At 32.5% G+C, this 24,493-nt stretch overlaps 4 protein-coding genes, 2 long non-coding RNA genes and 1 pseudogene across 14 annotated transcripts; 4 read left to right on the plus strand and 3 right to left on the minus strand.

Moving 5' to 3' along the window:
* The first annotated feature begins 425 nt into the window (after positions 1-425).
* MYB105 (myb domain protein 105) lies at positions 426-1,818 on the plus strand. Of its 2 annotated transcripts, none has more exons than NM_001334415.1 (3): positions 426-902; positions 979-1,347; positions 1,431-1,818. In NM_001334415.1, exons 1-3 carry the CDS (start codon positions 431-433, stop codon positions 1,628-1,630), a joined length of 1,041 nt encoding a protein of 346 aa, NP_001321037.1. In that variant the 5' UTR covers positions 426-430; the 3' UTR covers positions 1,631-1,818. The 2 variants fall into 2 exon arrangements, with proteins under 2 accessions (NP_001321037.1, NP_177115.1); NM_105625.3 differs by having other exon boundaries at positions 478-902.
* Positions 1,819-4,251: 2,433 nt separating this feature from the next.
* Positions 4,252-6,439, minus strand: AT1G69570 (Dof-type zinc finger DNA-binding family protein). Its single transcript, NM_105626.4, has 2 exons — positions 5,775-6,439; positions 4,252-5,514 (listed from the first exon to the last, which is right to left on the minus strand). Exons 1-2 carry the CDS (start codon positions 5,952-5,954, stop codon positions 4,495-4,497), a joined length of 1,200 nt encoding a protein of 399 aa, NP_177116.1. The 5' UTR covers positions 5,955-6,439; the 3' UTR covers positions 4,252-4,494.
* AT1G69572 lies at positions 4,275-5,515 on the plus strand. Of its 3 annotated transcripts, none has more exons than NR_139917.1 (2): positions 4,275-4,433; positions 4,520-5,515. It is a non-coding gene; the product is annotated as an other RNA (long non-coding RNA). The 3 variants fall into 3 exon arrangements; NR_139918.1 differs by having other exon boundaries at positions 4,323-4,433; positions 4,533-5,485; NR_139919.1 differs by having other exon boundaries at positions 4,339-4,433; positions 4,545-4,950.
* An 8,140-nt stretch (positions 6,440-14,579) lies between the features above and the next one.
* On the plus strand, positions 14,580-16,746 carry AT1G69580 (Homeodomain-like superfamily protein; the record flags this gene model as incomplete). 2 transcript variants are annotated; one of them, NM_105627.3, is made up of 6 exons in its annotated part: positions 14,580-15,025; positions 15,116-15,192; positions 15,282-15,330; positions 15,459-15,558; positions 15,641-15,710; positions 15,797-16,746. In NM_105627.3, exons 1-6 carry the CDS (start codon positions 14,851-14,853, stop codon positions 16,334-16,336), a joined length of 1,011 nt encoding a protein of 336 aa, NP_177117.2. In that variant the 5' UTR covers positions 14,580-14,850. The 2 variants fall into 2 exon arrangements, with proteins under 2 accessions (NP_177117.2, NP_001077798.1); NM_001084329.1 differs by having other exon boundaries at positions 14,667-15,025; positions 15,638-15,710; positions 15,797-16,336.
* A 1,543-nt stretch (positions 16,747-18,289) lies between these two features.
* Positions 18,290-22,113, minus strand: AT1G69587. Of its 4 annotated transcripts, NR_139920.1 has the most exons (4): positions 21,929-22,113; positions 19,866-19,974; positions 19,069-19,173; positions 18,290-18,890 (listed from the first exon to the last, which is right to left on the minus strand). It is a non-coding gene; the product is annotated as an other RNA (long non-coding RNA). The 4 variants fall into 4 exon arrangements; NR_139921.1 differs by lacking the exon at positions 19,866-19,974 and having other exon boundaries at positions 18,378-18,890; positions 21,929-22,075; NR_139922.1 differs by having other exon boundaries at positions 18,870-19,173.
* On the plus strand, positions 20,766-21,649 carry CLE45 (CLAVATA3/ESR-RELATED 45). The gene has a single exon (NM_001084330.2). The coding sequence runs from the start codon at positions 20,874-20,876 to the stop codon at positions 21,246-21,248; it is 375 nt and encodes a 124-aa protein (NP_001077799.1). The 5' UTR covers positions 20,766-20,873; the 3' UTR covers positions 21,249-21,649.
* A 273-nt stretch (positions 22,114-22,386) lies between the features above and the next one.
* On the minus strand, positions 22,387-22,968 carry AT1G69590 (annotated as a pseudogene). Its single transcript has one exon.
* Between the last annotated feature and the right edge of the window lie 1,525 nt (positions 22,969-24,493).

Genomic DNA, 24,493 nt, shown 5'->3' on the forward strand with positions numbered 1-24,493 from the left:
GTGTTCCCTGTCCTTTACTCTTTCTCTGTCCTAGCATTTTTATTTATTTCTTTCATCTCTATACGTTTCCACATTCCTAGTTTTTTCAAAATTAAGTAGTGACAATTATTGTGAAAATGTTATTGGATTTTATTGTAAATGTAGATTATAGCTATTTGGTTATAACTTAAACCAGAGATAATAATACTATTTATACAATAATCCTAAATTAAAATATCTAGAATGTAAATTAAACTGAGTGTTGAAAACAATTTACAATGCATAAATACAAATGTATAGAAATATATATCAGCTTTCAAATCAGTCCGTGACAGTCCATGAACCTTTTAACAGTTGTATAACAGCATTTTGTCAGAAAACAAGGTCACAACATATACATACACGCACATAGCTTAGAGCCATACGTAATAATATCACACAAATATCAATTATGATGTTCAAAGTCATATTTAATATTTGCTCTTCTCCTCCAATGAGGATGGAGATGGTGCATGCTGACGTGGCGTCTCTCTCCATAACACCTTGCTTCCCGTCTTCTTTGTCTTCGTCCTCACATCATCACTATAACCAACAACAACATTGTATCATGTCGGAAGATCAACACCATTCGATGGATCAGACCACTTCATCGGACTACTTCTCTTTAAATATCGACAATGCTCAACATCTCCGTAGCTACTACACAAGTCATAGAGAAGAAGACATGAACCCTAATCTAAGTGATTACAGTAATTGCAACAAGAAAGACACAACAGTCTATAGAAGCTGTGGACACTCGTCAAAAGCTTCGGTGTCTAGAGGACATTGGAGACCAGCTGAAGATACTAAGCTCAAAGAACTAGTCGCCGTCTACGGTCCACAAAACTGGAACCTCATAGCTGAGAAGCTCCAAGGAAGATCCGGTACGTTAATTCTGTCACTTGATTAAGCTTTTACAAGATTCACGTTCTTGAGATTTTGGGTGTTAATGTTGAGCAGGGAAAAGCTGTAGGCTTCGATGGTTTAACCAACTAGACCCAAGGATAAATAGAAGAGCCTTCACTGAGGAAGAAGAAGAGAGGCTAATGCAAGCTCATAGGCTTTATGGTAACAAATGGGCGATGATAGCGAGGCTTTTCCCTGGTAGGACTGATAATTCTGTGAAGAACCATTGGCATGTTATAATGGCTCGCAAGTTTAGGGAACAATCTTCTTCTTACCGTAGGAGGAAGACGATGGTTTCTCTTAAGCCACTCATTAACCCTAATCCTCACATTTTCAATGATTTTGACCCTACCCGGTTAGCTTTGACCCACCTTGCTAGTAGTGACCATAAGCAGCTTATGTTACCAGTTCCTTGCTTCCCAGGTTTGAGTTTTTGTGTTCTCTTTTCTTTCAGTTTTTAATTCCATATCATTTCTTAATTTTCTTCCATTTTTTGTACTATTTAGGTTATGATCATGAAAATGAGAGTCCATTAATGGTGGATATGTTCGAAACCCAAATGATGGTTGGCGATTACATTGCATGGACACAAGAGGCAACTACATTCGATTTCTTAAACCAAACCGGGAAGAGTGAGATATTTGAAAGAATCAATGAGGAGAAGAAACCACCATTTTTCGATTTTCTTGGGTTGGGGACGGTGTGATCATCATCGATCATGAACAAGACTGGCTTGAGTTAGTTAACAAAAGTTATGAGATGATTTGAGTCCTTGTCGATGTAGTTATGTTGCGTTAATAATTGTAGATTAAATGTTGTTGTCCTTAGTCACATGCAACATTCCTTACCCCGTGTTAATTAGCACGTACATATATACCACTCGTTGGTTAAAATCAATGCTTTCATTTATGTAGATGCCAAATTGTCTCACCTTTACCAAAATTGATTTGAAGTGTAAAACATTTGTACCACTTTATAGTTCTAACTAACTCTTATCTTATATGAAAATGTCAGATTCCGTCATTAATGTCCAAAAATTGTATGGAGTGAGAGTAACAACATGCTTCGTATATGAAGAGGAAGGTGACATATGTTAAAACAGGGACGATGATGTGGATATAAGAAACGACAAAGAACGATAGAGAAGTCAAATTAAAAGGAATAATGTACTACATTGTATTTATTTGGAGTATGCAGAAGTTTAATAACAACATGCGATATTGATGAGGTTGCAAGATTCAGGCACAGATTCTGCAACAGAAAGTCCAAACATCCACTCTTTAATATTCTCACACCCATTGCATTTTTTTATTCTCTCCAAAGCAAAAACATATTTTCATTTCATTGCCCCTTACTTATGCGTCTCATCGACCTCATGTCACCCACATGGCCCCTTCTCCTAGTTATTGTTCATTGTAATAATCATTTGATTTGTATCATGATACTATTTGTATACGTCATTGTAGTTTTAGTCCAGCTTAACACATTTCTATGACTAAATCGAAATAATTGATTGATTTATGAAATTAAGATTAAATTTATGTAATACCGTTTTTCACTAAACACTTCCCGTTGTTAATTGTTTTTTTTTAAGGTTCCATAAGATCCACAAGAAAAGGATAAAACGGTAAGGAGTGTGCAATGTGCACCACTTAAAATCTATTGCTATTCCAGGCTTAGGCCCATTCTCGGACCCAATTTCAGTTTTGTTTGGAAGTGTTTCAACTTTTTCTTTTTTTATGTTAACCGATGTGATTCAATTTCTCGAGCGAGAGAGTACCAATATAGAATGAATATCTCAATTTTGTTTCTAATTTATTAGATGTTCTTAAAACGATAAGTGAAAAGCAATAACGTATATATTGGTTGATTAAAATTTAAATCAAAACGTCGAAAACAGATAAGTGTTGAAGTAAATATCAAACCAAAACCTCTATCAAAGGAACATTCATGTTAATGTAGTTCCTTATGTAATCCAATAATTAAATATTCATGACTTTTTCTTTTTCTTTTATTATTCAAAAAGAAAACAATTTTTTCTGTTTGTTTCCTTAAAAAAGCTGAACTACTTTACGAGAACATATACGTATGGTCCAGGTGAAAGCTGAGTGGCCTCCTACAAAGTCTACCTAACTTTATTCCTTTCTTTCACATTTAAGAAATCTATTTCATAACTTTAGTCTTTAGTCGTATGATAATAATGATTCCAGTTAATAAATCATTTGCAATTTTTATGATGACTAGACCTTGGTAACGAATTTTCCAAAACCCTTCTATATGTTTGAGCTACCGATGTTGCGTATGGTTTTAAGTATTTGCTCTCCAAGTACATTTCTATTCTTTATTCTTTCTCTCCACTCGAGCACCTCAAACTTTTGTGTTCCTTCGGTATCCATTGTTAAAAATGAGAACTCACCAACAACTTAGAACAGTCTTCCGGTTTGGGAAAAGAACATGCGTAGCCTCCCTGCTTATTCTTTAAACGTAACTGGATTTTAAGCTTTTTGTGCAGCTAAAAGAACCAGTCTTTATGGACCTTTAATTTTCACATATTTGTAGAGCTCAAAAACAAATAAAACATTTATTTACTTTTTGTGGAAGAATAGTATATGAGATCAACTATATAACATGAACTTGGGTTGCCTCTCAAAATGTGATATGCTATAATTCTATTAAATTATTAGACAATCGAAAGATTTAAATGCTGACAGTTTAACAAGTAATATTTTTGTTGTTTTAAAGTTTTGTAATCTGCATTTAAGTCTCATTTGAAAGGACATTATATTTACGTTTCATGATCATGGAAGACTCGAAAGTATTAACAAAGATTGGTGTCAAATCTCAAATGATTATGATCCAAATCTTGGAATTACATGGTTATAAAAATAGGTATAGAGCAACAAGCTAAGTATCCATACTAATAAGTAGAAACATTACAACATATCAAGTAATAATCAAAATGAGTAGTATAAAAGATTAGTGAAGGTGCAAAAAGAATGGAAAAAGACATTGGAAAAAAAAGAATAATTGCTTTTTAGAAAAAGTGACTTTTATGCTCTTCTTTTAGCTTTTTTTCAGTGCCAGTGGTTGGATTCTTCTCTTTAATCCAAATATGAAAGTGAAAGATGCTCTGCTTTCTTTGGTTTCATATTCCTCTTTTCTTATCTCTTATCTTAGATTAGTTTGACCCATTTACACTAAGTACCAAAATCGTACAAGCTAATAGTCTGGTACCTCATGCTCATCTGACATGTATTTACCAGAGAGGACAATTTGGAGTTGAGATAATATTTATCTCATGATTCATGGGCAAAAACGTAATTGTAAGTTCAAGATAGATCACGTAGATATTAATCTAAAGGTTTATATATGTTGCAACTTCATCACACAATGGAGAGAAATATCTACAGCTCCAAAAATATCTCTGTTTGTGTACAACAGTAAATACTATATCTACTCTTAGTTCCAAACAACAAAACTATCTACACAGCTTTGCCTTCTTCCACAAGGTAACAATTAGCCAAACTCAAATCTCTCAGTTCATGAATATATATCTATATTAGTGTCTGATTATTGTTGCATGCTCTCCCTGAAGTTCATAGCTCTAGACATCGCTGCAGGGTTTGCTTGTAGACTGTGAGAAGTTTCGGAGACCAAGCTACTTCTGTTGCTGTTTCCCTTTGTGTCAAATCCATTGAACAAACTGAATCCTTGCGTTTTTTTCTCGGGTTTTGTCGGTAACTTAGACCACACAGCGCTCTTACTAGCTTCGATATTCATTCTAAGAGATTCTGAGACCAATCTTGCTCTTGTAGTAGTTATTGTTGTATTAGTATCATTGATTCTTCCTTCAGTTTGATCTCTTGACCGTTTTCCTAAACATGATGAAGTCTCTGAGGTAGGGTATATCGGAACCGTGCATCCCCAGTAGAAGGGGACAGGGTAGAAACTAGCGTTAGGACCCGTTGGACTCCATTGGTAAGGCCAAGGAGAAGAATTATTAGGTAACATTACTTGCGGAGGAAGAAACCCTTGGTAGCTTTTATTTTCTTGAGAAACTGAATCAGCACTTATCTTTGCTGTATCACCTGACTGATGCTTACCAGTCTCTGTAACCGAAGACTCCGAAGAACCGAAACTAAGGATCGTCCCCGAGTTATTATTATCACAATCCTCAGAAGTGACTTGCAAGTAATGGTTTGAAGAAGGCCATCCTTTGTTCTTGCGACGACCTGAGCCAACAGGAACGTTCCTCATAGATCCACCAGCTGTCCAATACCTCTGACAGTTCCTGCAGAAGTAACGTGGCTGGTTCACGTTGTAGTTGTTGTAATAACAGAATTTGGTGTTTGCGCTTTCACATCTAGGACATGGAATAAGCTTGTCCGGTTTCTTGAGAGCCGTTGATTTCTCTCCTGATGTAGTACTTGTGGTAGTTGTTGTTGTGATCTCGCTCTGTTGATCACAGTTGTTCTTGGAACTTCTTGGTGATGAAATCTCAGATACTGCTTTTGGTGGTTCGTTTAGATCGGATAATATATATGGATCTTTGAATTTGTTACTCTCTTGCTCACTTTTTTTAACCGGAACCTGAATTTTTTGTAGAATTTTGATTAGAATTAGCAAAGAGATATAAACAGTCAAGCAAACATTAATTTTTTTAGCCTTTATAACTCATAACAGAGAGAGAAAGTCTCAAATTTTAGGGTTAAAAATTCAGATCGAGATCGACCCATTTGTAGATTCCCTCAGCCAAGAAACTTTTATATATTCATCTCAAAATCATAAAGTTCGTTTATAGATTAATTAACACATAACAAAAAAAAGAGGTTAAGATTCTCATGACATACCCTGATTGGTCCAATAGTTGGAGAACAAGAAGATGAAGAAGAAGACGAATCCTCCTTGCTTGGATCAGAAGAAACATCGTGAACAGGGGACAACGACGACGGATCATAACAATTCACATCTAAAAGAGATGTGATTGTCCTCCCAAACAACTTTATCTCCGTATCTCTAGATTTAGACATAACTAATTATGAAAGTTCTAGAGATATGAAGGTCTAATAAATGGTTTCCTCTGGTTTTTTTTTCTCTATGAAGATCGGAGGGAAGAAAAAAAGAGCATGAAGAGAAAACAAGGGGCTTGAGGTTGGTATTAATGACGATAGATAGTGCATTAGAAGGGAGAGAGGAAGAGAGAAAATTACACGTCAGAATAGAGAGAGAGACATGTAGAAATAGGAGAGCCACATGTTTGTGAAGAAAGTGGGCATTTTGAGATCTTTTTCACGCTCTTTTTGATTCCCCTTTCTAGTGGCGTTTTAAAGATTTTCTCACCTCCCCTTGGTTTTGCCACGTCGGATTTTAAAAGGAATAATAGAAGAAACACTTGGTTCTTATTCAAAATGGTGTAAACGTATTGAAAAAGATAAACCTAAAAACAGATGATAAAAAGTCAGATCTACGTAACATGAAAGTCATACTAATAAACAAATTAAAACACATTTCGAAGAAAAAAAGGTTTTAAACTATGACCCGAATTCATCTCAAGTTCATGTTTTTTCTAAACCCGGTTTTACAAATCCGTTGACGTATGTATAAGTCTACATTAATTATTAACAAATTTGCTAAAAGTAATTAGTAAAGTAGTTTGGTTGTTCAATAGTTATCACGGATTGGTGTTTGAATTCTCTAACTATAGTTTAGATTTTTTTTCACTGCGATTCCTTTGTGGCCGAAAACATAAAAATGTTTGGTTATTCATGTTGCTCCAAAAAAAAAAAAAAAATAGTTTGGTTATTCCTAGCTTTTTGAAATCAAGTATGGGTTTTGATTCGAGATTGCTCAGTTATCAGTTTTCTGAAAAATGTTGGATCCGATTAGTAATACAAAATGATACAAAAAGAATTAGCGGGTAAAGAAAACGTTAATTAATACTAAAATTATTCAAAACGGTACAAAATAATTGTAATAGAAAGCAATGCGAAAAAAACTGAGAATAACGTTTTGATAACACTTTTGTTGTGGGTAATAGAACGATAAATCCCCTACCACAACAGTATAGGGTTGCCAATCAGAACTGATGTTAATACAATTGCAAATTAACATCTGAAAATTCTATCTCCTCTAGACAGAATTAGGTACAAATACATATCTGACATGATTATTACATGTAAATCCGACAAGGCATAAAACTATCAATGCCAAGCTGTGTAAACACGTGGCACATGACCCACACAGTCTCCGAAACATCCTACATCTAAGCCCACGTCAGCTGTAATACACCACGTGTGGATTGGTCCATCACAACTCACAACTCTTAAAAAGGTTCGTCTGCCAGAATCTAGCTGTTCGTCAAGCATGTGACCAATGATTATCCGACACGTGGATTTAATATGAACATATTTTCTGGTGTAGGGTTTTGTAGTAGCGTATCCAACATAACAAAAGCATCAATGTGTGTTCTTTAAATTAATGGAAAAGTAATCAAAAAGATTTGAAGAAATGTTTGTGGTAGCAAGAGAGGCTATGTTCTGGTTGTGTCTGACACGTGGCAATTTCCAGGTAAGAGATAAGGCTGGACCATATCTTTTTCTCTTATCCCGTTAAGTCTTTTCGATCGTGTTTTCTTTTGTTTATTTTATAACATTTGTTTCATAATTTGCAATTATGTATCCCTACTTATTTTCCAATATTCCGATAGTTGCGTGTTACTTTTTGTTGTGTGCAGTTACGATCGAAAAGTAAGATAATAGATGTTCCATGACTAAGATTGACATAATGAATTGAAAGCCGATAATCATTTTATGAATGTTAAGGTTCAATGTTCATATTATTTGATTGTGAAAAAGAATATGTACTTTACTTTAAAAATAGAATGATAGATGAACTTTTGAAAACTAAAAGCTATGATGTCTGAGTCGGAAAATGTTTTGGAAATAATTAAGTTTGTTATATTATATCTACATACTTAGTATCCAACAAAATAAAAAGTAGTAAAAGGGTAAGTGTGATCAAATGCATGTATATAATATGTATGATTTTTTGTTCACCTTTGTAACGTGGATGGACTCTAAAACTTTTGTAATGGGATAAAACTTGGGCATGATCTATTAAGGAGGATAGTCTATACTTTATAGGCCCGTATAGAAAATGTTCAAAACGGCGAAGTCTGCAGTATACTGGCCCAAATTTGACACTTTTGAGTTGTTGACCCAAGGCCCATTTAAAGGCGCGAAGCTAAACGACGACGTTTAGTAAAGAGTTATCTTTTCACTATCTCTCATTTGATTTCCTCAATTTCTATCGGACTACTACGATCACTGCACAGAGAGCAAGATTTTGGATGCAAGATCGTATATGTAAGTTTTCGAAAGAAAAAAAAAGTTATCATGTAATTTTTTAAAACAGCTCTAAGATGAATCTAGTTGTAAGCGAAAAAAACATTATTATGATCGACATTACATGGTAATTGAATTACCTGCCCTAATAACTTGTAAAACTTTCATTGAATTATATTGTCTCCAAGTGACACATGAATGATGTCACGTTTGTTCGACAATGGATTTACGGATTTTAAAATATTTTAATTGAAGTTTAGATGTTCTTTTTTGCGCATTTGGATCTGTGCAACACAAGCACATTCGATTGAATTGGGTCCCTTTAAGGCTAAAAGAGAATAATAATCGATGAGGCATCTCTCTTTCAGACTGCTTTCGATCCAATTTCAACATTATTCAAGAATCTCCTTTTGTTTTCTTCTTTAATAATTTACATCTATCTATCGCTTATTCATTTTATCTCATGACTTCTTCATTACAATGGATGAAAAAGATACGTTAGATTAATCTAAAGGGTATTTATAATAAAGTACTTTTTTTGTATAAATCTTTGTAAAGAAGAAGACAGTGAAGTCTACTATAGAAGTTATCATAAGGAGAAACATAACATAGGATGATCACTAGTTCTGTATATATTGAAGTTTTCACGGCTGATACGTCTTAACCATATATATCCATAAAACCGTCATCTCAAACTTATTGTAAGATAATTGCATCTGAGTACAATGTTTTGGTTGTTCTCATAGTTCTTTATACATATGAAATTAGGTTTAGCATATAAGATCCAGGCACGAAATTTCGATGGTATGATGGATCTTGTCACTATATATCATTCTTAAACGCGGCATGTAGCACTTGATTCTAATGTGTAGATCACGTAACGCTTCATCATGTGGTATGATGTATAAAAGCTTGATTCGATTTACTTCATTTCCTTAGATAATGGTTTTCAACAAGTTATTAGAGAATATGTTTTCGCTTTTTTCATTAGAAGAAAGTATATTAAATATTTAGTTAAAGAGAAAGTTTTATGATCATTATCCTCTCTTGGCTTTGGTGAATTTCTTTGCTTGTTTTTCAAACATTCGGGCCACACCTATGATCGACATATATGTTTATATCTCTCACATTCATATGCATATTTATGCATGCATGTGTGTGTGTGTGAAGTTGGATTGAATGATTAATAATATTCCTTTCTTTAAGAAATGAACAAATGAAAGGTGTCCACTAAAACAGAAACTCGTAGTAGGAGAAGATGCTTCACCACGACATCAAGCTACCACATTGGGTCCCCCAATTACTCTCTTAGTTTTCTCCTTCTTTATTTCTAAAGAGAAATCAGAATCTTACGATTTTTATGCCTCATAGGGACATATACCATAACAAATTTATTTCATTGCTGCGAGTGAATCCATTCCTTACTTAGGAGAATGTGAATCTACCTAATATTTAAAATATGTATGTATCAGAAGTTAAATTTGTATATCATTTTTAGTAAGAGAAATGAAGACATGAAACAAGTTATTGCATAAATGGAGTGTATATTGTTGTGTAAACATATATTACAAGGGGTGATTGTTTACACTCATGAATAATATAATTAAGCAATGTATATTCAGAAAGAAAAGAGGGATTAAGAGAATAATCATTGGATTTCGATTCTAAAGACGTCAAAGCCAGAAAATTTAAAGTTTGATCAGATTCTCTGCTTTTACCGACGGCTCTCTATAAGCCATCATAAATATACAACTCCTACTTTCTTTTTTCTTTTTCTTATTTTGCAGTATCTTTTTTCAAGGAATTGTATTTGCAACATTTTAGGTTTTATATCAGATGAATTCTTTTATCTTTTAAAGCTAGCTAAGATTTTCTTGTTTATGTTTTGGAATATATTTATTTAGTGCTTCTACAACACGACTTACCTTCGAAAAGACTTGTGTGAAAGAGAAGAAAAAAAAGTCATTTATTTAAGTTTACATTCTAATTGTAGTTATGATGTAAGAAAAAAAATTCTTATAATTATGGTTAAAGTTGAACCAACAAAAACACGTTACGAGAGTCTTGAGAGTTGAAGTTTTGGATGGAGTCCACTTTCAGTACATGTAGTTTGATTGGCTAACAATATTTACTCACGTAAAGTTGCCCTGCACATAACACCAAATGTATATGTAAAAACAAAAACGTCTTGAATTTGTTAATAAGGAATGTATCTTTCAAAAGACTTTTAAATCTCTTTCATGATTCAATGGCTAAATCAGATTTATCGTATAGTTTGATGATAAAATTTAATATTAATATAGACTTTCAACACTTAAGCAACTCGTTAGATTTCAAGCTTTTAATGAATAGATCTTACGGCATGAGACGACAAATATTAAATCTTTCATCAATGATTAATGTGTGGTTATACTGACCAAAAAATTCTAAGCATCATAAAAGGTCAACATTTTTATTTGGAGACATATTACACATCAAGCATATACACTTAAATTAAACACTATTTTCCTTTTCTAAATTTTGTTTTAAATAAAATATTGTATGTATTAAGTCACCGACATGAATTTTTTGGTGGGTTTCGTGTTAAGATTTTTCTCACATATAATACTTGAATAATATGTTGGAATATTTATGTAATAAATAAATAAAACCTTGCAAGAGAATGCAGATCCGAGAACACCTGAGAGAGATTCATAAGTGGATCATGAAACTTCAGTATATAGTGTTGTGTTGGGGTGCCACCTTTCTGGCTCATTATATATCTTGTTGTTGACATCAATGGACCATATATTTCGTCATGAATCAAGACCATGCATAGAGTTGTTACAATTTTTCATATATTTTCAGTCACCGTTTTTGACTTATGGAAAATTTATTAAATTAATCTAGTTATTACACGAAATCTGGCTGGATTCACTTTCATTTGTGTGAGTGGTTAAAAAGAAAAATAAGGCAGAGAGAGGAATGGATTGTTCTTTTTAAAGTTATATTGAGGTTAGATTCCCTCACCTCTACATACAACCAAAAGAATCTGCCAATCACTCCCATCTTTTATTTCCTTGAAAAATATATGTACATAAAAATACTATATAGCCTAACTTTACAAGAACATCTAACATTTTTAAACGTTTATATAGACACACTATTTTCAATTCATTTAGGGCTGAGCTGAACATATATATATTGATCAATATCCATATTGATTTTATATATCTCGTCGTCGACTCATATACCGGATCCAAGACATTATGTTCCACAACTCAACAAACGATAAGAAAAGTTTTTCTACCCAAAAGTCAAAATAGAAGAAAACACTAAAAAAATTGCTATCACATAGTTAAAAGTAGTTCATCAGCATCATGAATACAAAAGATACATGGATATGTGTAAACATACGACATGCGTACATATAAATTTGGTAATACTACATATGAGTCTATCATTTTCTTCTGTCGACATCGATGAGTCTATATATATGTAGATTCTTCGTTGAAAAATGTTATATGAAGGGACATATATACAAGTATGGTGGGGGCAACATTACGGAAGAGCAAGCCAAGATAGAGATGAGACACAACACAACAAACCTTACACTTTTTCTTTACCTTCTTTTTAGGAGCAATTCTTGTATTTATACACCACCTTTACTTAATTATTATACACCATTATCTATCCTGATATATTAATTATACAAAGAAATGTCCGTGTGGTGGAATATATCGCTTGTTATCAAAACAAATTTATAGAAAATTAATAAGATTCGAACTATCAAGAGATAACTTATATAAAAATTGTTCTTAACTGATCATTCCCAAACAATCCACCCATGAACACGTATTTTAAAAAATGTTACTAGATTTTAACCCGCGGTATACCGGGGGACGATTTCTTTTTTTTAAAAGCAATATATATTAAAATTTGCAAATTTTATTTTTATAAAATATTTATATTTTACAGTTTATAATTGTTATTAAGTAACGCTATACCACGAATCCATGAGACAATTGTTAAAAAACTGAAGTTGTAATCCCTATTAACACAACATATTAATAATATTTTATAATTTTATAAATATTGATACAAATACATCCACCATATAACCCAATTCCAAAATAAAACCTGTTCTATAATTTATTTATCCGTCCTGTGATTTTTTTTTAAAGTAGTAATTTTTAAAATTTAAGAATTATTTTTATATATAAAAGTTTTACAAATTGTATCATTCTCTAATACATTTATATTTTATAATTTAATTTTATATATAGTAACATTATACATACCACATAACATTTTTGGTTTTATATAATCTTTTCTAAATTAGGATGATTTGATATGTTTAATACTAGTGGTCTTAAAAAATAATAAATTAAAGATTTAACCCGTATTGAAACGGTGGATTAATTATATTTTACTTTTTATTAATGTTGATTCAAAAACCCGTCACTCCAAATCTGTCTTGCCAAAAAGCCATTTATTTTATTAATATTAATTTTACTAATGATATGACTCTGAATTATAATTTAAATATTTTAGCTAATAACATAGGAGTACACCATATTTATTTAATAGGAGAATGTCAATGCACTTTTACCCAAATCCACCAAAAAAGTCTTGCAAAAATACTATAGAGATAAGAAACGATAGTCGGTTTTGATAGGTATAAGATTAGCAAATATATTAGTTAGCTTAAATTAGTTAAAAAATACAAATCGAAAAGGATATTACACTTTATTCGAATATAGTATCAAAACTTATATAACACAGAGATTTGATAAAATTTTAATTGTTGAATACTTTTTTTTGTGCTAATTTTTATGTGATTAAGATTTAATTGATTTTGTATATAAAATATTAAATTGTTTTACGAACTTATTTGTTTATAATTTGGTAACAGATAGATATTTGAGTATTCAGTATATTTTGCTTCAGTTTAGGAAATCTTTGATGACCCGTCTTTAGATCCAATAAGCCCTATAATCTAGATATTAACCTGTAGTATACCGCATGTAAGCTTATATTTTAGTTAAACTAAAAACTTTTATTGTAAAGATGATTTAAAAATATATGATATTATTTTATTTGATTTTAAATGTATAGTAAACTGTGAGTTGTATATGTTTTGTTGATATTATCTATATTGTTTAGTGTTTAAGATTATACACTTGTAGTTTGATTGTTAATTTAAGAGTTTCACCTGTAGTATACCATCTTGTATTAATATCGATCTAAACCCGTCAATTCTAGGATTTTCCAGCTTGTATTAAAAATTGAATTACATCATACACATAAAAAAATTTAATATGTTATTAATTATTATAGTATATAAGATTATAAATTTTCAATATAATATGTATGAAATTAAATATAAATATTTCAAATTATGACCCGTTACTCAGTAGAAAGTTTTCTTAAATCTATTTTTCACCCGTTATAATATTTTTTTCATGTATTGAACAGTTTATATTCGTTTTAAAAAATTCTAATTATGGAATATGCGAAAAAACTCTAATTATTTTTTTATAATGATGATATTATTTTTTCGCAAAAATAGAATCATATAAAGATGAGAAGTGAATTATAATAATTAATAAAAAATTAATATGATAATTTAGATATCAAATCTAATTTGTTGATTTTAATTGGTTACTTTTTTTGAAATTAATAATGTATTTCATTTTTCTAATTATATCAAATTAATTAAAAATTATATATCAAATCTTATATGTTGATTTTGATTGGTTATTATTTTTGAAAATTAATAATATATTTCGTTTTTAAATTAAATTTAATTAATTAAATTAGTATTTGACTTTTTAATTCTTAAAGAGATAAATTAATTTACTCTTTAAAATTTTATTTCTAATGGCATACCTATGTAATTACTTATAAAAATTAAGGTTATATTTAAAATGTACTTCCCAAATAATATAGTAGGATATGGTATAACGTAACACTGCAACTTATACGGATCGTGCAAAATCCTAAAAGGCCATTTTGCAATAATATAACCAACAAAAAATCATTTTTACAAAACATGAAAAGAAAGTAACATAGAGGACCATATTAAAATAGGTGGTAATAATTGCAAACAAAGAATTTTCACTTGCACATACGATATGTGTCCATTAGGATTGATCGATGTCTATACGACCAAAACCTAAGTGTACAAACCTTTCTTTTATCTGATCTTATTGCCTCATATATGGAAGAAAAAGGTAACACCAATTTACAAAAAGGCAACAAATAAGAAGAAAAAAAAAAGTGGTGTGAAATCGGGAAATGATCGAAGAAAGAGAAATAAAAAAACACATACTAACCAAAAAATAATAATAATCATAAAGAAAGAAAGAGGAAAGGGTCAAGAGAGCATATATTCTCTTCTCCAACAGAACCCCACTCATGTTTCCAGATATGGAGTGAAAGAAGAAGAAAAGAAAAAGAAAGAAAAAAAACATCAACCACTCCAAAGATTTATATATATATCTATTAATCTCCATATCTTTGCCAACAAACCCAACAATCTTTGAAAACAAATCACCCTTTCGTTTTTATTTAAATTTCTTGGGTCGTTTCTTAAATTTGTATGTGTTTATTAATGGAGATCAACAATAATGCCAACAATACTAATACTACTATTGATAATCACAAGGCAAAGATGAGCCTTGTGTTGTCAACGGATGCTAAGCCAAGGTTGAAATGGACTTGTGATCTTCATCACAAATTCATCGAAGCCGTTAATCAACTTGGAGGACCTAACAGTACGTACTTTTGTCTTTTTTTCATCTTCATTTTCATGTTTCTTGATTGTCTTTTTTTAATATATTTGGTTGTTCTGTTTATGTTTGTAGAAGCAACACCTAAGGGTTTGATGAAGGTTATGGAGATTCCTGGGCTTACCTTATACCATCTCAAGAGCCATTTACAGGTTTGATCAGTATTCACCAGAATCTTTAATTAGATGAGTCTTTTTTTCTATTGTCTCTTGAAAATCTAATTTATTCTATCTTTCTGCAGAAATATCGGTTAGGGAAGAGCATGAAGTTCGATGATAACAAGCTAGAAGGTTTGATGTTTTCTGATCAAATATTAACATTGATAATGTTTTTAGAGAAAAGATAGAAACAAATTCTTGAGTTTGGACTCTGATCTGACCAAATTAGGTTAAAATATGTTTTGTTTCTTGATGAGCAGTTTCCTCTGCATCAGAGAATCAAGAAGTTGAGAGTAAAAACGATTCAAGAGATCTCCGAGGCTGCAGTGTCACCGAAGAAAACAGCAATCCAGCTAAAGAGTAATGATCAGAAAATCAAATAGTCTTTTATAGATAGATTTTAGATAAAGATGAAAATTAATTGTTTGTTCATTTGAAGCAGAGGGCTACAAATCACAGAGGCTTTACAAATGCAGATGGAAGTTCAGAAGAAACTTCATGAACAAATCGAAGTAATAACATCAACCAGAACCTCCTAATTAACTACAATTAAGCACAATAATGTCTCTTTTGGGGTATTAAAATGTTTTGGTTTCAGGTTCAGAGGCATTTGCAGGTGAAGATTGAGGCACAAGGAAAGTATCTACAGTCCGTTTTAATGAAAGCTCAACAAACTCTCGCTGGCTACTCATCTTCAAATCTCGGCATGGATTTTGCGAGGACCGAGCTCTCTAGATTAGCTTCAATGGTGAACAGAGGCTGTCCAAGCACTTCGTTCTCAGAGCTAACGCAAGTAGAAGAAGAAGAAGAAGGTTTCTTGTGGTACAAGAAACCAGAAAACAGAGGAATTAGTCAGCTGAGATGTTCAGTAGAGAGCTCGTTGACATCTTCAGAGACCTCAGAGACAAAACTGGATACTGACAATAACCTTAATAAATCGATTGAACTTCCGTTGATGGAGATCAACTCGGAAGTGATGAAGGGGAAGAAGAGAAGCATAAACGACGTCGTTTGCGTGGAGCAGCCTCTAATGAAGAGAGCTTTTGGAGTTGATGATGATGAGCATTTGAAGTTGAGTTTGAATACTTACAAGAAAGACATGGAGGCGTGTACGAACATAGGACTAGGGTTTAATTAAAAAAAAAACATTTTACTAAAGTTATATAAAAATGTTTTAAAAGAATCCAGTAATATATATGCGTAGATTTCTATAGATTATTGTAGAGATTTTGTGAGTAAGTCGTGGTGAAGAAGAACGCATGGGAATATTCTATATGAGTCAACAACATGTTATAATATACTATATAGAAAATGTGTGATATGTGTGTATAGATTAGGTGGGGAGGCTTGTGGATGTGGTAAAGGCGGATTTGGAGGAAACTTTTTATGATCAATGAAAGAAGCAAAATGATTAAATTAGAGTGAGCTTTTTATCATGATGTTCCGACCATGATAAGCATGTTGGCTTCTCAGTGGTTGTTTTATGACAAGACAAACCAACACTTGAGTCCTGCGAAGCAATATTCGAATATCTATCCTTAATTATTTTACTAATTAGCCATCTTGAATATTTCTTCCAACCTCATGCGAGAGAAGGTGTTACTTGTTTATTAGTATAGAAGAAAGAGAGTCACGTGTTCATGAAAACGAGGCTTATCTGTTTTTTTTTTTTTTTACCCAAATGAAGAAGTAAAGAAAGATGTATCACCTTTATGTATAACCCATGGTGTTCCGGTGGTTTGGATTTGCTCTTTTGGTAACTTCCTAGGTAACATTGTTAAGTATATTTGTTGGGATAATATTTTTTCTTAACAGTTTCACTCCTAAACTATAGCAATATTCTTACATGATTTGACGTAAGGGTTCATAAAAACTTCATATTAACGTATTTTTTTAAAAAAGATTCCTTAAAACTTCTGTGTTTAACATGGAGCGTTTTCTCATTTAAACGATTTACAAATATATTCACAAGTTTTATGAATCTATAGAAAATTATTGATTATGATATTTTTTTTCAAACAGATTTCCAAGCCTGCTCTCTCTAGTAATAGCTAGCAAGTTTTTCAAAAGTTTGTCAATTTTTTTTTTTTTTTGAAATTTTCATGTGTTTAAAAAAAAATTATAATGGGCCTAGAGCCGTACATCGTCTCAACTTCTAATTTCGCCTTTTCTTTCACCCGGCGTGTTAGTGAGTAATCGAACCATTGTGCATAGCTAAGGGAAAATAATTCGTATTTGATGCATATGAGTATGACTATGAGCAAAGTTCAATACGGTCACCTCGCGAACATTTGAGAGACAGAAATATGAAAATCATTTAGACGTTTTTTCATTGTACCGTTCAAGCATATATATTTGTAGAACCCGTGACATCTATCACCTATGTAGCCAAAATCCAAAATCTTATTTTGTCTGAATTCCATTATATTTTGCTTTCCCACTGTTTGAAATAAAATGGAAAAACGTTCTTGGTATCGTCCAAGCCGTGTAAATTATTATAGTTCTGATATTGCAGTATACGGTCGGTGCAGTAGAAACCATCTAACAAAGTTTATGCATATAAGTATGGCAAATTTAGTTGGCTGATTTCAATAATGTTTAGTGATTAGAAGGATTGAGTCAAAATGTTGTTTCGGATTCGAAACAATACCAAACACCAATTAATTTTTGCCAACCAAACCAATTTTTAGGAAAACTTATAGACGTTGGAATCGTTATATCACGAAATAATTCTCCTTGTGACAAGTTAGTTACACAAACTTGTAAGAATTAATAAGATTTAACTATAACCAAACATAGTTTTGGGTGTAAACTTAACGTCATACATCACTTGCACTTGATTGATGTGTAACGAGACTGTCTGATATGATGATATGCACATGATACTGTTACCACCTTTTCGCATCTTATGTCGAGCTTGATTTATTCGAATGTAGCCAAACAAGATATGTTAAAAGAGTACAATATGGGCCGAGTAAACTAATTTAGTAATTTCACAAAAAGAAAAGTATCACTTATATTTCGCACTAAGTCAGTTAGATTATGCTTAATGCCCATTTACTCAAAACTCGAAAGTGCCAAAAACATGGGCCGAGGAAGAAAAATAATCATATTCAAGCCCATCAATATACAGGCCCGTTTTTCCCAGAATGTCAAAATGGGTTGATTAATCAAGAATGCACAATTGTAATTCTCATAAATAGAAAACAGAATCTGACACCAACTACAGTATTTCATAAGTTGGACATCAATATGCTAGAAACAAGGAATTGTGAATCTTGTGATGGCAAGAGAACCCACACACCAATTTCTATTTTCTCCAACTAGGTCCATTTTAGTCCGCATGAGGCTAAAGCCTAAACCCCCACCGACGCAGACCATGGACACATCTGCCTATTCATTTTAGAGTGGTCAACCACAAGCCGGTCCAAAGCCTAAACCTTCAAATCAGGACAAAATTGGACCCCTAAACCAAAATTGGGTCAAAACAACTCAGTCCATTGCAACATCCCTAATTCATTTGCTATTGTCATCGCTCATCACTCATCAGCCAGTTGTTTTAATGATTGTGTATTGGACCTTTATCCACCGAGGGAATATCACCATCAGCTATAATCCAATAATAACCTCAAGTTTGCTTTGTTTTACTTTGCTTTAAACTTCTTTTGGATCCCTCCGACCACATCAAAGATCTGATTGGTCACATCAAAAAAACCCTCATGGGAATAAGATTATTATTAATTTAAATTCAAAAACCAAAACAATCTCCATCAACAACATTCAAGATTTCACTATCTTACAATATTTCAAAAAAAATGTATGTTTTGGGTTTTTTTAAGTAAAGGAAAAGTTGCAAACTTTAGGACTAACCTCGAGAATGCTGAAAAAGCAAAGGGAGGGGAACTCAAAATCAGCAAATGGGTATTTTTGTTTTTTGGACCAACGACTGGTCTCCTGCTTGCTTTGTTTTTGAGCCTGCAAACAATATCCAATCCTCAGTTTTAAAATATGTTACTTTGAGAACAGAACCTGATGCTTCAGAATGTTCTTAGTTTGCATGTGATTAAAAATATTTGTTATAAAGAAATTTAAATGACAACAGTAAAGAAAAGTGTAGTCAGATAAAGAAAAAGATCTTCCCTCATGAATAAATCAGATAAGGATAAAGAACAAATCATAATTAAGGGAGCAATATATCAAACAGAAGTGGTTCTTTTTGAATCATTGCATTGAGGATTAAGATCTGTTGATGAATCAACAAGGTGGGAAAAAGTACTAAGAGTAATTAGCATAACCAAACACAAACAAAGTACTAATTTCTTGAACTTTGGCAAGCAAATATTGAATCCCTCATGCTAGAATCTAATGGTAATTTCTACACTAGAGACAATAGATTTTATCTTAGACTACTATTACATAGTATTGCAGGCAAAAGTGACTATGTGGAGTTATGGTATGTGTTTTTTCGATATTGGTGTGATATTTGTGAGAAGATGTAAAGATGAAGTAGCACAAATAAACATGCAGCCGATGTTGTTGCTTAAAAAAGTGAGCTAGGGATCCTAAAGTGAAGGGGAGGAAGATCTTAGAATAATATAAAGAATCATTCTTAAAGAGGAAAAAAATAATGTATTTGTTTCTTTTCGAAGAGGGTTACTCTGTTGTACCTCTTTTTTGCCAAAGTTTAATGCTTTATATGAGTAGCTCCTGTAGGCTGTGTAGTAATGGAATAGTACCAACGGTTTGCATGGCCCACGGCTCCGGTCCTCTGTGTTCCTGCCGTTTTAACAAAACATCAAACAAAACCACTTTCCTTAACAACAAAGGAATTATACATAGCCAGAATCCACAACATTAAAGAGTGTAAACTTGAATGATTAAGATATAACCCATTGTTGTCAAAAAGTTAAAGGTATTGTATACTTCAAAGTACAATTTTGAAATCAAGGAAAAAGCTTTCGATACAATGAATATGCAATGCCATTGAACCGTAACTCAACTTTTCATGCTGTTTTTTTCGTAGTTTCGCTTAAACTATTCGTCAATATAATTAGAAACGAATACAACATATAATGGAACTATGGCAGCATAGGTAATTGGGTTATAACCAAAGCAGCTTATAGATGGTGTATACAAAGAATCTCACTAAACATGTTCACTGGTAAAAGTGTTCAAGAAAGTGTAAGTGTGTCAGTTTAACAGTCGCCTTCAACGACGTGGCTAGTTAGGAAGGTCTCCAGAAACCCAAATTAGGCTAATTTCCAGTCAAGATTGGAATGAGATGGATATGGTTAGACAAAAGCAAAGGATAAATGTAGAGATGTAGGGAAACCAATGAAGAAAGATACTTAACTTCCCAGCGGTTTTCGTGAACTGAACTCTTTTGTACAATCATTGTCAGATTCTTTCATAACAGCCTTAATCTACTTAGATTTCCAAAGCAATGTTTTTTAAGTGAATCTAAATTCCCCAGGGTCACAGGGACCCACTGTGCTTTTACACTTTAAAGCTTCCTCCAAATCCCAATAACTGATATATAACATGACTATATCTACAGGAAGGAACACACACAAAATCAGAACTCAGAAGGGCTATAATCTCATAACTCCTAACCTTCTCATTTCTTTGAAGAAAAGAAAGATACTCTGAATCTTCTTGTCTGCCTAAGAGCAGAAATGTTGGGTTCCAGTACAAGATCAATGTTTTTTCTTCTCGTCTGCATAGGATTACTAGCAGACAACAGATATAATGTCTCAGCCATGAGACATAGAGAGTTTTTCCTCAAAGAAACACAAGCAGAAAAAGCAGGAGTTCAGACAGAGGAAATTTCTAAGCTCAGGAGCATCGGTGTTCAATTCAAACACACCCTTGAAGATCAAGAAATGCTCAATAAAAACCGACGCGTTCTCGAGGAAGTTAACAAAGATAAAATCAAAGCTGAGGAGACACAAGAACGAAAGAATAAGACAGAAGACTCATTCAAATCAAGCAAGAGACGTGTAAGACGAGGATCAGATCCTATCCACAACAAAGCTCAGCCATTTTCTTAAACGGCGCAAGAGAAATCAAATACAGAAAAAGGCAATATACTATAGAAACGCAAGAAGAAGAAAAGGGCATAACAATCAACCTTATCAAAGCTGGAGGTAGGTTAGTTGGTTATTCTCAGGGTTTATTTTTCAAGTATAGGTTTTGATAAGAACACACAATATGGTGAAGCCATCAGATTATGCAGAACAGCATTATCTGTTCAGATACACCAAGAGAATACATATTTGTTTTCAAGATATTTCTTTGACCAAGTCCCCACTCTATTGTTTGCATTAGTTCGTATAAGTTTTGTTCTTTCTGCAATGCTTTTGACTCCCACCAAAACATGTCCTATGTATATAACATATCTCAAAAGTTTTGATTTTGCTACAACTTCACTATGCAACCTCTATTTTCACACAAATCACATTTGCACTTGAAAGGTAAACAATTCTGTCTTTCTAACAAATATCAAACTTATCATTTGAGTGAAAATGAAAATCTAAGAAATTGGAATTCTAAGGATTCTTCATGAACGTAGCCTTAAGATCAACCTTCAAGAAATTTACAATCACATGAAGATTTTAGTGGAACTAATACCTACATTGTGATGCGATCCAACTAATAATCGGTAGATCAACCTCTCAAAATCGAAGTATTACTTAGGCGCCATGAAAACCAGCGGAATACGAGGACTTACAGTTATTCTCCGAATACATCTTCCGGCGAGTTTAACTCCGCCGCCGGATCAGCAGTTTCCTCATACGGTGGGGAGGAGAATCATTGGCACCTAGCCGCAAGGAACGGCTCGCTACGACGGTTCAGTCGCCGAGGGCCTAACGGTGCTACCAGAGAGCTTAGTTTAGTTGTTAGGCCCAGTTCATAAAAATAACTCTCTTTGGGCCTAGGCCTTTAGATATTTTTTTATCCTGCCCAGCCTTGATGTGTTTGATTTGTGCTCGATGATTAAAGTTAAATCCATCTTTTAACTTTAAGAAAAAATTTGCATAAATTAATAGATTTATCGTTGTCCATCAATAAAATGGATTTATAATTTTACTATACAATTTTAATGATGGAAATATAAAAATAGTTTTTAAAAAAAATATGTATCTTGTTTGAATCTAATGTTAAATTGTATTCAAAAACAAAACAAAAAAACATTGATACATATGAATGTAAATTTTTCTTAAAATAAATTATTAAGAGATTCTATGATCTATCTTCACCTCTTCTTCTTAGTACGCTCAAACGGATTTCATGTTCTTGTCAATCAATTTAACGATTTTCTTCGTGGTCGAAGATTGGTCTCGTGCCTCCTCTCATTTCTTTATCACTAAATAAAGAGTATCGTGTTTTGAAACAGTACTTGGGAATAAATTTTGTTGTGGAATCAAGATCTTTACTCGCAAGCTCTCTCGTGATATCCTTCTATTTTGTCTGAGTTATCAGCTCTTCCCACACCTTTCTCGAATACTGGCATTGAAAAAACAAATGCTCTCTCGTCTCCAACGGATTTTTACAAAATACGCAATTTGTATCCGCATTTTGGTTCCATTTAATCATTCTTTATTATGTTGCAACTTTGCTTTTCACAACCAGTCAAGTGACAACATCATACTTTGGAGTAGCTTTGGAAAAACTAACTTCTTTGTATCCTTGCATCTCCGGTTTAGCTATGCATATTTGTGACCACGTCTCTTTAGAGACAAATTGCTTACGGTAGTTATCGTTTTTTATCTAGTCTTTGTTTCTGTTTATTTTTCTAGTAGTGAATTTTAGCATTTGTTATTTATCTAATTAAGTCTTACTTTGTGTCATTTACCTACTTATTCAATAGGTATATACATAGATAGAAACGTTACGCAAAAATGACCCCATGATCATATGACATTTAAAATTTCGGCTACAAATGACTTTTTCTCCAACCTTAGTGGCCGGTTTGCGGGATGCGCGTGCTATTTCGGTCATTGACAAGATCGTTAGGAGATTGTTCTAATCCGTCTTTATGATTCTAATTGTGATACGAGTAAATAAATTGTTAAATCAAAGTCTCTGTCAACGAATTATTAGTAAAACAATAAATACGTTTATTTAATTATTTTTATTGTATGGTCAAATATCTCCCGATTGTTGTAAATTGGATTCTAATTAAGCGTGATTGGTGACTAGGTTTATGATAAACGACAAAACGTAACACCAACTGTTATTCATTTATTCTCCTCGCAAACAATGCTTTAATTAGTCTCATTTCAGGGATCAGACTCTTAACTATACATTAATGAATAATTTATATGCCTTTCAATAAGATTTTAAGTTAATTAAACGAGTATCCAAAGCTTAACGAAATGAATGTTGATGTCTGATTTGTTTTGTTACTTTAATTCTAAAGAGTAAAGACCTTAGTAATTATAATTAATAACAAAATTAGCCATGCAGTTTGATCTTACCAATAACATTCACATGTAGTAACATTGTAACTTATAAGAAAAGGTTCATCATTTTTTTCATGAATGGATCATCATAAAAGTAACAATAACTAGTCACAAAATGTTCCTTCAATTTTTATTTTTTTGATAGAAACTATATTTGTTGTAAAAACAAACCCTATAAGAATCGATATGGAAAATGGCTAATGAAGATTCAAAATAATTGTGGGGTACTTAGAAGAGGAAGACTTGAAGACATACACCACATAATTGTGACCCAAAAGCTAATCAATAACGTAAGCAAAATGCGAAAGAACACTAAATTTCGGCGCCACACTAATGACAAGAAGTGAGAATAAAAGGTCGGTAAGAGATAAGAGTCTTTCCAAAGGGTGGTTAAGGAATTTAGACATTTAAATTTCATGATTAATTACGAAACATGAAGTTTGGCAATTGTCACAACAAACTCTTCTTTGCTCCACGATTGAGTCAAGTATTAAGTATTCGTGCGAAAGAAGTTCTTTTAGAGGTGTTTTCGGTAATCTACAAAATCTTCTAGTTGTTTAGCACTTTTCCTTTTGGAACGAATTAGTACATTAGCATAAGTCAAATATTTCACTAGAACACGTAATACCTATACTAGTAAGAAATTTTATTGACTTTATTGTTTAGTTAGATTATCGTTATAGGAAAATTTACGATTTTAGACCTCTAGATAAGAAAATGGTCCCTAAACAGAATCAAAATTGAAAAGATTAAAACGTTTTAGTATAAAAATGCAGGGGTGATACAGTGAAATTAACAGAAGTATGGGGTGGTAACGTAAACTCTTAAAA

Source organism: Arabidopsis thaliana (assembly GCF_000001735.4).
Source record: "Arabidopsis thaliana chromosome 1 sequence".
Taxonomy (NCBI): Eukaryota; Viridiplantae; Streptophyta; class Magnoliopsida; order Brassicales; family Brassicaceae; genus Arabidopsis; species Arabidopsis thaliana.